A 13,456-nucleotide genomic window follows, 5' to 3' on the forward strand; every position below is an offset into this window, starting at 1 on the left:
GCTGAGAACCGTGAAATAACATTTCCAGTGACTAGACTGATTTACCACTAGAGAAATGAGTATTTCAAATTTTATTGCATCTTCAAGTTGCACTGTGACAACCTGCACTAAAGCAAGGTTTATGACAATTCTTTATATTTCAATACCTGTCCTGCTGTACCAGCTACAGCCAAGTATCCACTGTATTTACACAGGTAGATCTTCTGGATCCCAAGTCTAGGATCATCACTGTAAGGGTCGAAGGTACCAACCTAGGCAAGAGGATACACAGTGGCTAGTCTTTGCAGATACGTTAACTAGGACAAGAATCAGAACTCCTCAGGTTTTCAGAAAGCTACAAGCAATAGCCATCTTACTTTGCGAAGTGGAGGCCATTCATCCTCACCCAGGGTGTTCATATTGTCATTGGGATCGGCATCTGTGAGAAATACTCTCACTGTGCTTAGCTTATAGAGAAGATGTAAGCAGACACCAGATGCATCCCAAAACCGCACAGTACCATCTTCATGCCTGTATGGGGGAGAGTTACAGAAGCACACATCATACAGGAGAAAAGCACATGACCCAGATGAAGATGATAAAACAGAGGGGGAAAAAACACAACCAAAGATTAAACTACACTATTTACAAAGCCCTCAGCTGTGGCAACTTAGTGCTTCAAGAGAAGATGGGGGGTGGGGGGGTGCGGAGTGTTTGTGAGGGGTTTTTTGTGGCTTTTTTTGTTTTGGTTGGGGTTTTTAATCCATTTTTTAATCCATTTTTAATCGATCTGACAGCAACATACAGTTTAAGATTACTTCAAAAAGCACCAAAAAGGAAGAAAAGCTTAGCATATAGAAGGAACAACGCATCCTGACAAAAATACTATTACTGGGAGAAAAGGAAAGAAACCAAGTTTTAATCTTAGTGCTCCAGGTGAAAATTGGCAACATTTTCTTCCACGGAATATTGTTCCACGGAACAATACGGTCTTCCACCGTAAGGGTAAGGACTTCTAACAACCTGCTGCATCAAGAATGAAGACTGAAGAACAGCTCACTGAAATGCCTAAAAGTGCTTTGAAAAGAAAATGCTACATTGTCATGCAATGAGACAATCTCTTGCTAGCTACTTCCACCACTTAGCTAGATCTATTCATGCTGATCAAAGCAGGCAGGAGTCCAAGCTAACCTCTTCTTTGACACTGAGAACTTGGGGGTGTATGGATTTTCAAAACATCCAAGATTAAGCTCTGCTTTTACATTGCTCCCTTCAAACCAGTCTGGATTACTGCCTGCACTTCTACACTGATGTTTGTGGGGGAAAATGGATAACACATCATAACTCAAATAAGCCAAGTTTACAAGTCATCTGTGGACATCACGGCCTGTTCATTCAGAAGCAGTAGAATCAGTTAGCTTTACAAAGCTAGCAGCCCAGCTTTGAGAAGTTGTAACGTTGCAGCCTTCTCCCTACAAGATGAGCAGGCTTTAATCTCACAGGAAAGCCTCAGTTAGTTCAAAAAGAAGAACAGAACTGGAAAGGGCTCCTTAATTGTTATCAGTTAAGTACATACCCTGTTAGAAGCAAGTCCCTCTGTGGAGGATCTGGAGCTATGTTGGTGCCACCATCAATCGGCCATGGCTACAAATACATTAAAGGAAGACTGTGACTTCTTAGGCAGTAACAGTGTTAAGAGAATACGCAGTCAGCAAGACAGCATGAACTTCAGTGCAAGCAGCAGTGAAACAGTCCATGCAGTTAGCTTTTGTTTGGATTAGATGTTCCTGTTCTGACACCAGCTGTGCTTTTTAGAAGATACTCTACACATTTCCTCAAGAAGCTGTGCCGAAAGCTACATGCTTCTAATGAGAACTTTGTTACCACTGACAGCTGGGAACACTCAGACTTTCCTTCTGGCTTGTCAAAGCCTGAAAAATACCACATTTTAATCCCCCAGTGTGAGTAACTGTATTGGTGGTGCTCTGGGAAAAAGCCTTTCTTGACCCTATTAAGAAGCAGGACAACGTCTGTTGAGACTCATCCCTCCACATGCAGAGACCACCCACGTTCTGAGCAGTCATGCTGTTCTTAAATGCATGGGAACACATGTACATTTAAAGCTGCCATACCATATTTGAGTAGTGAATGTTCTGCTTGCTCCCAGCACTGATAATCCTCTCCCACAGTTTCAGAGGGATGTTGGAGACATGGTGTGAGCAGGTGATGGCTGAGCAATGGAGAGAAGCCAGGTATGGAGGATGGACTGCTGGCCAGCCTGCAGTTTTCAAATCTATAACTACCAGCTCTTCTTCTGCCAGCACCACCATAGCAGAAGGGTCATCAAACTCTGCAGAAACATGATTCATTGAGGCTGACAAAAATGACCATCCAAGGTAAACAGAAACAAGTTTCTTATAAGCCTTATTTGAAAACTGTTATCACGGATCTCTACACAAACATTTTTGTTGGCAAAACCTTTAAATGCTTCTGTGTTAACTGGGTCTATTGAGGCACTAATATTAATAGATTTCAAGATACTAACAGATTTACAGCAAATTCATCATTCTTTTTATAAAGTCACTCTGGTGGTCACAGGAGTGGTGTAGATTCCACTGCAGAATAAAAAATTTGTTAACAACATACATGGCTAAATAACACAAGTTCATATTTACCATTGTAACAGCTAGAACTCAAAGGACTTTACCTACAGCTAATTAACAGCATGGGGTGGACAGACATGCATACACCCCAGCAGTGACCCATTTAGTACCGTGTTAGGACCACAGTCCATCTAGGCTAAGCTGCTTAAACACAGCAATGCCTTGAGTTCTGCAGAATGCTTCTGTGCTTGGACTGACAAGTATTTGCAATTCAGCTCTCTTACTTTTCATTTTCCCTGCTTCTCATATGTTTTGACAGATCCTCTGGAGTTTCTTTTTTAAAGAGTGTGTACATCATCTAATATATATTCATACAAATATTAGACAAGATTACAAAAAATCTGTTAATGTAATTTTAGAGGTGATACCTGACACTCAAGAATTCCAGATTTTTCATTGTAACTAGAATTAAAGTGAAAAAATTTAATCTAATGAGGACATTATTGCAGTAAAGTTCGTAAGACAGACACAATAGCAACTGGTGGGAAAAACCAAAACCACAAATCAGTTCACACCAACAACTATTAACATAGCTACAGAAATCTAAGTGAACATACAGCTGTAGTACGTCACACTGGGGGCGGAGCAGGGGGTGATAAACAGTGAGCCACAAGCAAATTAGCAGCTTTTCACTGACCTTCCCTGTTAACCCATACTTTTACTTCCCTTTAGTTGTTTGATTACCTGGAATATACTTGCAGGAAAGCACATCTATAAGCAAGCACGTACCAATTCTGTTCACTCAGCAAAATTAACTTCAAGTAGTTAGTACCTGGCATCACTCTAGTTAGACATTCCAGGTTTCACCTCTGACTAGCCAGTCATAATATATCACTAATCAGTTCAGCTTCTTCATGGATAAAAGGTTTCATATCCAGTTTTGTTTTGCTTTCTTGCCCACTGTCACTTGCAGTGGTCTATAGGATTTCTGCATAGAACAATATCATACTTATATTACATTATGCATGATCAGCCCTGCACTCTGACTGCTGCCACCAACATCAACCAAATATACTCTGTGTTAACGGTATTTTTTTTCCTGCAAAGGCACACACATGAGCTCTTTGCTTATGGCAAGAATCTATTTTAAGTTGCTGAAGTAGCAAGCATACTAGAATTTGTCATGACTGCCATGCACTCATTCACCTGCTAAAAAAAAAAAAAAAAAAAAAAAGGAAAACAGGAAGGGCTAGCCTTTTAAAAATTGTTTCCACAGTGTATTCAGGGTAGTGGAAAGTCACCAGCTACTACCACGCTGTAGTGCATAAGCTTTGTGCTTATTAAATTAAGTGGCTTTGGTATACAATTAATACCTTCGTATTGCCATTGCAGGGAAGATTGCTTAAGGGCAAACAAGGCAAACTACGTGGATCCACTAAGCTTAGGTAATCAGCCACAATGAAGCTTGTCAACCACAGAAACCTCATTTTACGGTAAAAAAAACTTCCTCATCTAAGCGCAACAGTTTCAGCTTCCTGTAGCAGCTCCTGTCTGTACCCACCAGAGTTTATGTTAACTAGATAATTCAGTTCTTGGGAAGTATAAATATAAAGCTTGTTAAGTTCAGTTACTTCATCCTAAAGACTAATCATATCCAGGAACTGAACTTTAAGTAGTCAATCTTCTACCTAAAAAACTCAAGATTTCTTTCATCTTTAAGACTTGTTGCATCATCTAGAATCTCAGCTCTGACAACTTGATAGAAAGTAAAAGGGTCTAGTTTCTTTAATGATAAAAGCTAAACAGTACCTCAAGTTTAAAGGTATTGTTAAGCTTAAAGGTTTAGACCTACAGGCTCTGCACATTTGGAAGTTGCTTATTAAAAGGCAGTTGTGTAGGGAAAATTATAATAACAAACATATAAAGGCACTTCATCTCGGTTATGTTCCACCAGTTTCTTCACTGTTTTTTCAGTGACTTGAGAAGGGCCTGTTAAGGACTGGGGAGAGAGGTGGTGGGGAATCCAAAAGCTGTTTCTTCATGCCTACTTTCTCTGTGGTCCGCTTTGTACAACAGGCCAGGGGGAGCTAACCTGCATCTACATATTTGAAAGCCCACGCTTGCACAGTGTGTGGCCGGGAGCTGTCACCACCACCACTGGCAGTACACAAGACAAATACGTTTGGAAACTAGCCTACTAGGCAAACCAGAAACTAGAAAGCCTAAGAAGATTCAGTAATAGAAGATTTGCCCAGAAGATCCCAAAAAAGTATCTAGACTTCTGTGATTTGGTCTGACAACTTCCAGTACATTTCTGAAGCTTGAAATTTTATACTGTTACTCCAACTTAACCAGAAGCAAGAACTACACCAGCACTAAACAAACAGTTCTTGGGGAAAATCCTTTACAATTCCACCAAAAGAAAGAATATTAAGGTTACTGTGGAAGTAAGGGTAATAAAGCTCTTCAACAGAAGCAAGAATCTGACAAGCTCTAAGCAAGCTGTGGAATGAGTGCTATTCAGTTTTAGAACTGTTTACATTCATGTTCAACAGCAGTAAGTAAATTAAGTTCTCTATATACTGACCCTTGGTTCTATGTCACCTTTTGCTGATTTATTACCCAGGGCCCTAGACATAAACCCAGGTAGTAATTAAAAGAAACAATGTCTCGGTGGGAGTAAATTCTGGGTTTAATTACTGCCTCTTTTGAAGTACTATTTCAAAACAGCGATATTTAGATCCTCATTTCACAACCTGGTTATGTCCAGCGTCCAGCTTACACAGACATGAGCCTAGGAGATTTTCTCATTAATGGAGTAGCTTAATTTTCTGAGGAATGTAAGGCATTTGTAACCAGCCCACTCTTTATACCAGTATTTTACACTTCACTTTTAAACAGCAAATCACTTTTATGGTCAGAGTCAATCTTTAGGTTAGAAAAGACCCTTAATGATTCTATGATTCTTCGTTAAAGTCTCAGAAAAACCCCAGACAACTGACCTCCTTATAACATTTCGTATGCTATTTATACCAGGCAGATTTCCACAAGCGTACACAGCTATCCTAATTCCTCAATAATACCCTTTCATCACATACCTGCAGTAGGCTCTGAACTGAAGATTATAAAGAAGTCTATCACCCGTGATGTGAAATCAAAGGCTGTTTGCTGACTGCCATGGACAACAGAAATACTGTGCCGGTCACCATAGCTAGCTCGGGGCATCCCTCCTTGGAATATAATGTAAGGAATCCTTAAGAGAAAGACAGAGTTAGAGCAGTGTATGCTGAAGTGAGGAGCAAGTAAAATTTCAAAGATATGAGGCAAGTCAAACTGACAAAAAATTCGTAACATTGTTACTCTAAATGGCTCTTACCGTATCGCACACTGCACCCTTTAAATGCCTTTAAACAGGTGAGAGTGAAGGGACACACCACGAACTTACCCATTTTTTGTTGTCTGCCAGTAGATCTTGGAGATGGCCTTGCAAGGAAATGGACCTAAGAGAACAGAGTTATTTACCACAATTCAAGAACTGCATCTTTACATAGGAAGTTCCTTATTCTGCTTCACCGCTGTCACCTCAGCCTCCAAGCCAAAGAGAGCCACCTGAATTAGCAGGCACTACCACCACCTTGCCAGACCACGCCACATCAGACAAGTCTTATGGGACACACTAACCACAATACGCCTCAGCAAAACAACGCTTAGACTCAGGAGAAGTTTTGAACTATGTTCCTAATGGCTAACAGGGAGTGGAAGTGCTGTTATAGAAGCTGATTAACTAGAAAGGATTGTTAAAAACACAGGCATTCCTGAAACTAATGTAAAAGTGATAGAGCTTTAGAAGCTTCTATATGCTTGAGAGATGAGGTCATCCCAATTTGATGGGTTTCAGCAAATCAGAGGCTTCGTTTCATCACTGCTCAGGTCAACAAAAAGTATACTTAGCTCACTATTAATTACAGAAGATCCAAGCAACTCCTGCTCAACAGGACACGAACTAAAACAAAGAGCTGAATCACCAACAGCCTTCTTCATAAGGGGCACTAATTACTGCAACACATTTGCTCTTCATGTTCAGGACAGACCTCAACAATGTAAAGGAGTTTAAAATACAAGAAAAAAAAAAAAGCGGACTAAAATCCCTTAGTCTAGGCTCATGACCATTCAAAAGGCAGCTCTGCATTTTGTCATTAGGATTAAACACTAGGGAGAGTGTGACATGAATATCCTACTTAAGCTCAAAATGAGTTTGAGTTTAGACAAATATGCAACAATTAAACCTCACTTACTGACCATAAGGCACAATGTTTTCCAGAGGCTCATGCTGCCTGTTGTCACTGGATAGTGGCCACTGGGTGTAACTTCCATCATAGTGACAACTAATGAATTTACTGCCATCCCTTTGCCAGTAGAGGTTCTCCAGTTGCTGAATAGAAAGACATACAATGACTACTCTCCAGAAAGCTATTAATCCCCCCAAACCCAATGCATTCTTACTGAAAAAGCAGCTTTGTCAGGCTCTCCCTGCACCTACTCATCTCCAGAGTGCCCCCAGAGAAGAGAGCCCTTCTTCCCCTGCTGAACTGACTTTGGACTGAATACCTGGCTGCCCAGGAAATGGTGTGTCACTTTGTTACTCTGCAGGTCCCAGAGGACAATCAAGCCCCTGCTGTATCCAATCAGGATCTGGTCAGGGTTCTTGGGATGTTCCCGAAGGGCTTCCACCAATTCACATGATCGTCTGTTACAGTAATCTTCCGGTACTCTACAGAAGCAGAAGAAAAAACCCAAGAAAACCTTATTCCAGGTACAACCTAATATGACTAATAACAGCTAAGGTATAAGAATGAGAAATTAAGCAACAAAAAGTTCAAATAAATGAGAATAAGTATGATCTTTCCACAAATCCTTCAAGCAGCAAAAAAATTTTACATAAGACATCACATCAGGCCTGCCACACAAACATTCATCCAGACTCATTTTCTTCAGGGAAAACCCAAGGTTTACAATTCATTCCAGAACTGGATCCCAGGAGAGTAAAAATGATCTAAATCACCGGCCCTATTCTCTTGTGACCCTTATAGAATAAAAAGTAATATGGAAACGTCAGCAGGAAAAAACAGCGACATGAAGTAGGACAGTTTTCAGCAGCACTTGAATCTCCAGAGTGACAAAACTCATTTGGATAAAGCAGATTCAGAAGTTCTGCCAATGTTCAAAAAAAAAAAAAAGGTAATTACAGCTAAGCATAACATTTTTTGCAAAAGTAAACATGAGGGACGGCACAAGAGTTGCAGATTTACTCCAAGTGTCTCCTGTACAGTTCTGCCTATATGCTGCACGTCCACAGTGACAGTACTGGGTTGACCAGGACAGAAACCGTTACTGAACACATACCAGGACCAAAAGTTACTTTCACAGGAGTCATGCAGATTTGGACAATGCTTAACATAACAGTGAGGCCCCAATACATAATCCAGCACGACATTTTAACAAAGGATATGTCTGCTAATGGGATTCCACCTCTACAGAGCAGTGCCTGTTTGCTCGCTCACCGCTGCAGCACAGCCTCAGAGGTTATGGTCCTGTCCTCTAGCACTCTGAAGGGTGGAAGCTCCACTACAAAGATGTTGCCACTCTCCGTGCCAAGATACAGGACTTCCCGTGAGGAATGGGGAAGGACAGCTGTTATCTGCGTGGCACTTGGTGGAGACCTGGGGATGCAAAGAGACTCTCATGAACTGCATACAAAAAGACTATTATTACTGAACTTGAGAGAACTAAGAACTCAACAGGGATATTTACAAGTGTCATTTGTTTTATAGGCAGAGATTTTAGCCAGGCATGATTCTTCTGAAGGATGAAAACACTAGCTTTAAGACAAATCATGTCAAAAGACTTGACAAGTGCATGGACGAAGTTCCAGACACCTTTTTACAGAAGCGTCTCTTATTAAGTGTCCCTAAAGGAGCTAAAAAACAGCTCACCCAAAACTAGTGAGATCAAGTGTAACTAAAACCATAGCAATATTTAAACTCTGACTTAAGGGATGCTTATATTTAAGTCTTAAGATTTATAGCTCCTGTACACACAGGAGTGGATGCATAATATTAAAAAAAGGTGTCACCCTTTACATTGGTATAACACAGTTAAAAAGCGGTCTCCCAGGCCCCAGCTAGCCCCTGTTTGGTTTCCATGGATGCCCCTTTAACGGATTCACAGCAGCGAGAGTCTGTAAGAACAGAACAAGTTCTAGCTAGAACAATATCAGAATTTTCTTACTTGCTTAGTTATCCCCAAACTAGCTCAAAAACACTCTTGCAGATTACCCAGGTGGCCCTTTCAACGTGAAGCGGTGCTCCTCCCGCAGCTCAGATACTCCACTGTGCTGCTTCAGGCTCCAAAGGTGCAAACTGTTATCATCTAGCAATGTCACCAGCTGGCACTAAAAAACCACACAATATGCTTTTTTCAGAATCACAACATTAAACATAACACAGTAACTCCAGCAAGAAAGTTGCTGCAGTTCAGAATTCTCTGCTAAAACAGGACTGGGGAGCCAGCCACTGCTCTTTCTAGCAGTGGATATATCCTGCAGCAATGCTGTTAGCTAATAGCAAGGGATTTGGGGGTTGGCAGGAGACAAAAAGTAGCCTAAAGGCTAAAAACCCTCTTATATAGGACAAAGGCACAGGTTATCACAGAGGGGAATGACAAGGACTTAGGCTCTTGAAAAAGATCAGCAAGGCAGCTGCAGGCTCTTAGCTCACCACCTTCTCCCTCAGCATGGTTTGCTGCAACACACCCCGGCTTTGGGTGGGGCTGATACAGTCTACTACACCACACTCCTTGCATTCTTCATGTCCAACCTCATTCTGGAGGGTTGTGTCAGAGTCCTTTTATGAGCCCAGCCCTGCTGGCTCTATGTTCAAACTGAAGCATTTTACCTGTTGAAGCCACACCTGGTGCAACACTCCCCATGGGAGTTTCAGCTTATACCATTTTAGTTAAGCAAACAGACACCCAAAACCACCTCAAGAATTAAATCCCTCTTGCAAAGAGGCCACTCGTGCTATACTGGGTGCATCAGGCAACAAAGTATGTGGCCAAGACACCAATCTGTCAGCCAAGGGAATGGAAAGTGGTTAGACAGCCACCAAACATTTGGAAAATTCTGCCTTCCTATTTTTAGTTTGTGGCAATAACTGTGCAGCAATCCCCAGGAGCAAGATTCAATATCCCAAAACACAAAGGCAACAAGCTTAGCAGCAGGCGAGGTTAGCAGTACCTTTTTGAACTCCTGAAAATAATTATATCAGTTCAGCAGCAGCTACTCTTCTATCTGTTGTTCTGCAGAAGAAAGACCACCCAGACCTACTGAAATAATAGGGTCTGGAAAAGGAAACTGAAGTTCTTGCTTCTGCAGCAGATTGCCTGAACTATTCTGGCCTTATTACCATTCCCAATACGTTGCTTGAGAGAAATGACTAACAGTTACGAACAACAAAGCTACTCTAAGTTTTACTGAGCATCTCCACAGCAACAAGTGCTGCCAAGAGCACAAAACACACTGGGATAAGCATTCCCAACCAAGCAGCATTTGAATATAATTGGTAATAGGAGTCCAGCTGCCTGGAACAAACCCAACACCTGCATAAGAAACATCTACGTAAGTTGCAGAGGTACTGAAAAGACACTTACCTGATCAGGTATAAAGTGAATCTGCATTACAGTATTGTTTTCTTCATGTAAACCCATGAACTCCACCCCAGGAGCACCATATCTGAAGAGTTTGTTGAGGATCTACAGTATTTAAGATGACCCACAGCTACAATTAATTGATAAGAAGCTTGCTAGCAAGCAAAATGAGATTAGCTTGAAACCATGTTTTACCGTTAGTGATCTGGACTGAAAAGAACCAATGCAAATCTACTTTGATTTTATATGCTTGTGGCAGGTTATGCACAGTACGGGAGAACATGGAAGTTTACTTGATCCTTTGAGCATATGCAGAAGAAGTGCCTGGACTCTGTTTCTTCTCAGAGATGTTTAGTGGTTTCCCAGACACTACAATCCTGCTTAACTAATTTGTAACCTAGAGACAGATGGCTACCTCCTGCATGTGGAGTCGAGCCTCTGAACACAAACAACACCAGGAATGAATGATTAAGCAGGCAGAGAGCGCACCAACTTCTCCTTTATGGGCTGAGCGACAGCCCTGTTTTACAGCTTGCCTAGCTGGTACTGTGCCATGGGAATCACCTCAGTGCCTCACATATACACAAAACTTGGACCAGACATCATTAAATGCAAAAATGTAAGAAAGTGTCACCACCTTCAGTGTTTGGGTCTTTAATGCCTGCATGGTCAAAAACTTGGGAAGCTGAAAGCATTTCTGACTTCAGTTTTAACCTCTGAAATAGAACTGCTTTAAAAAAAAAAAAAAGGAACCCTGTCCCACATATTTAAACAACCCTGGAATTTATAACATTAAGGATTGCTAAACTTCGGTGAGATCTAGTCTGATCATCTGCATAGCAAGAGCAAAGAGTCTTGTCTAATATCTGCATCAGCTCAGCTTCTGTTTGAGCTATCATTCAGCTCTTGGCAAAATAATCCCAAACTGATCAGACAGAGATCACTTCAAACCTAGGCAAACTGTTCCAATGTTCCAGTAACCCTTGCTTGCAAATTTATAGTTAGTCTAACTTTTTACAGTGTCTTCAAAGTTGCACATTCTGGTGTAGCCAGCGAAATCTTGCTGAAGTTGTTCAAAAGAATACAGTTTAATGGCTCCTGATCGCGTTCCAATGGCCATAAGGTGGAGAAATGGGCTATAGCCCAGTGCACTGGGTTGATGGGGAAATCCATGTTCAACAGTCTGGTAGAGAGAAAGAAAACTCATGATCAACAGCATATTTCATGGGCATTGCTGTATAAAGAACAGAAGTTTAATCTGGCACGGCAGTCTGAAATACAGTACTTAATGGCAGCTTCTGTTGAGAAGTGTTCAAACACAGGTTAGATTTGCTGAACAATAGCCTAAGGATGAATCTATTCCAAGAACCCCTGGCTCTACAGCCAGGATTTACAGAAGTGTAACAGAAAAGGAAGAGAAATATTCTGAAAACAGTAACCCAAGCAGATCTTTATGTTAAGATTATAAATAACTCTGCATAAGCACAGCTTACTCTCTCACTGCAATACGCTCCGTCGCTCCAAAACAACTTTACTTCCATAAACCAACTGCTCAGCACAATTTCAAAGTCTGACACAAATACTGTGTGTTGTAAGGTCAGCTTTATCTGCCAAATTCCACACAGGTCAGCCTTTCACGACCTCCTCTTGTTAACTGACATCAAGAAATGGTGCAAAGCTATTAAGAACTACTGAGTGAACATCAAGGCTCATCCAGAAAACTAAACAGATTTCCTACAGGGCAATGTAACTACTAATGTAACTGAATCCATTTTCCAGAAGGAGCACAAGGAGCACTGGAACTTAATGACAGCAGGAGCCTGCTAGGCCACCTCAGACTAATTCAAAGCCATTGGTAATAAAAAAATGTCAGTCACTATCGTGGGCAGCAGTATGTTTCTTGGCCTTAGTGGCTTCCCTGAAGTACAATTTACACTGCACCAAGAGGAAGATTTGGAGCATGTCATACACACCACACTTAGCATGCCTGATGCATTTATATACTACAGAGTAATATTCTGCCGTACTTACAGGATGCAACCAAGCTGCTTGTAAAATAGCTCAGTCAAGGTTTTAGAACTGCTAATGTACAGATATTATCATCGATGAGACAAAACAAGTATGCATGAGTGTTTGACAACATATAGCTATGTAAAGAGGGATTTGTGTGCCTGAAGATTAATAGGGCTACTTCCTGGAAAACATTGTTGCCCTTACAGTTTCAGCATCTGGGAAATACGTTCTCCTAAGGCAAGCTGGTCAGCTACAGAATAGGAATTTGTTATAAAACAGCCGGAGGACCACTTGCACACACACACCAAAAAAAAAGTGCAGAACCCTCCATCTACAGAAGTAAGCACTTGCACCTCGTTCCCATCATGTCTTTGAGACAGAGCTACCACATCACTTGGCTTTATGGTTTAGGTTTATTCAACCTAAAAGTAACACCTGGTATTTCCTGCACAGTGATTTCCCAACTTAATCCCTTGCACCAGAATCAAATAAAGTCAGTTTCATTTCTGTGGTCATGCCATTAGCCTGAGGTGCTCCCAGCTGCTACAAAATAGTTTAATGCCCTTTTACTGTTTCTGCTCAAAGCCACAGGCATAGGAAGATAGTCTGCCAGATTGGTTCAGTTTTAGCCATTTGATCACAATTCATGAATTGTAAAAATAGACCTTTCTCTAAATATCAATTACCCCAACCTGAGGTCCTGTTAGGAAGTGCTCCAATATTTTCAATTTTGTATCTTTGAAAATGTCTCATCTTCCCCTAATTTTCTGCTTGCCAACTCCTAAGACTGGGCAAAGAAGTCATTACTAATTTTTAACCTTTTATACATGGTAAATTAAGATTAGTACTACTGGCTCCAAGACCACCGAGTTTATTTCCCTTTATGATAACCTAATCTCCAGCCTTATTTATATTCCTAGAAGGTAATTTAATTTTGCATTATTAAAAACAAATTTTGAGAAGCCAGTCTTTTTAACATCACCCTTGATGTTGTTGTTAACCGACCTTTGCCTAGCCACACATATAAAACTTCCCAGAGAAGACTGTATGAAGTAGGAACTTATCTATGGACTCAGAATTGAAACAGGGCAGTTTTCTAATCCAGCACAGGCAAAGCAGAATTTCTCTGTACCATGATGCATGTCTCTGTACCGAGA

The 13,456-nt window shown here is 41.0% G+C and overlaps 1 protein-coding gene across 9 annotated transcripts in view; it reads right to left on the reverse strand.

The window, feature by feature from the left end:
* LLGL2 (LLGL scribble cell polarity complex component 2) overlaps positions 1-13,456 on the reverse strand; it is a 37,556-nt gene that overhangs the window by 8,369 nt on the left and 15,731 nt on the right. For all 9 annotated transcript variants that reach the window (XM_014286736.3, XM_055724613.1, XM_027816794.2 and 6 more), the window contains 12 exons: positions 11,372-11,469; positions 10,290-10,371; positions 8,918-9,033; positions 8,144-8,302; positions 7,191-7,353; positions 6,882-7,014; positions 6,028-6,082; positions 5,681-5,835; positions 2,112-2,329; positions 1,556-1,623; positions 357-510; positions 147-251 (listed from right to left, as the gene is read on the reverse strand). In XM_014286736.3, coding sequence (XP_014142211.2) covers positions 147-251; positions 357-510; positions 1,556-1,623; positions 2,112-2,329; positions 5,681-5,835; positions 6,028-6,082; positions 6,882-7,014; positions 7,191-7,353; positions 8,144-8,302; positions 8,918-9,033; positions 10,290-10,371; positions 11,372-11,469 — 1,506 coding nt within the window. The remainder of the gene's footprint in view (positions 1-146; positions 252-356; positions 511-1,555; positions 1,624-2,111; positions 2,330-5,680; positions 5,836-6,027; positions 6,083-6,881; positions 7,015-7,190; positions 7,354-8,143; positions 8,303-8,917; positions 9,034-10,289; positions 10,372-11,371; positions 11,470-13,456) is intronic.

The sequence above is a fragment of the Falco cherrug genome, chromosome 1 (genome assembly GCF_023634085.1).
Source record: "Falco cherrug isolate bFalChe1 chromosome 1, bFalChe1.pri, whole genome shotgun sequence".
Classification (NCBI taxonomy): domain Eukaryota; kingdom Metazoa; phylum Chordata; class Aves; order Falconiformes; family Falconidae; genus Falco; species Falco cherrug.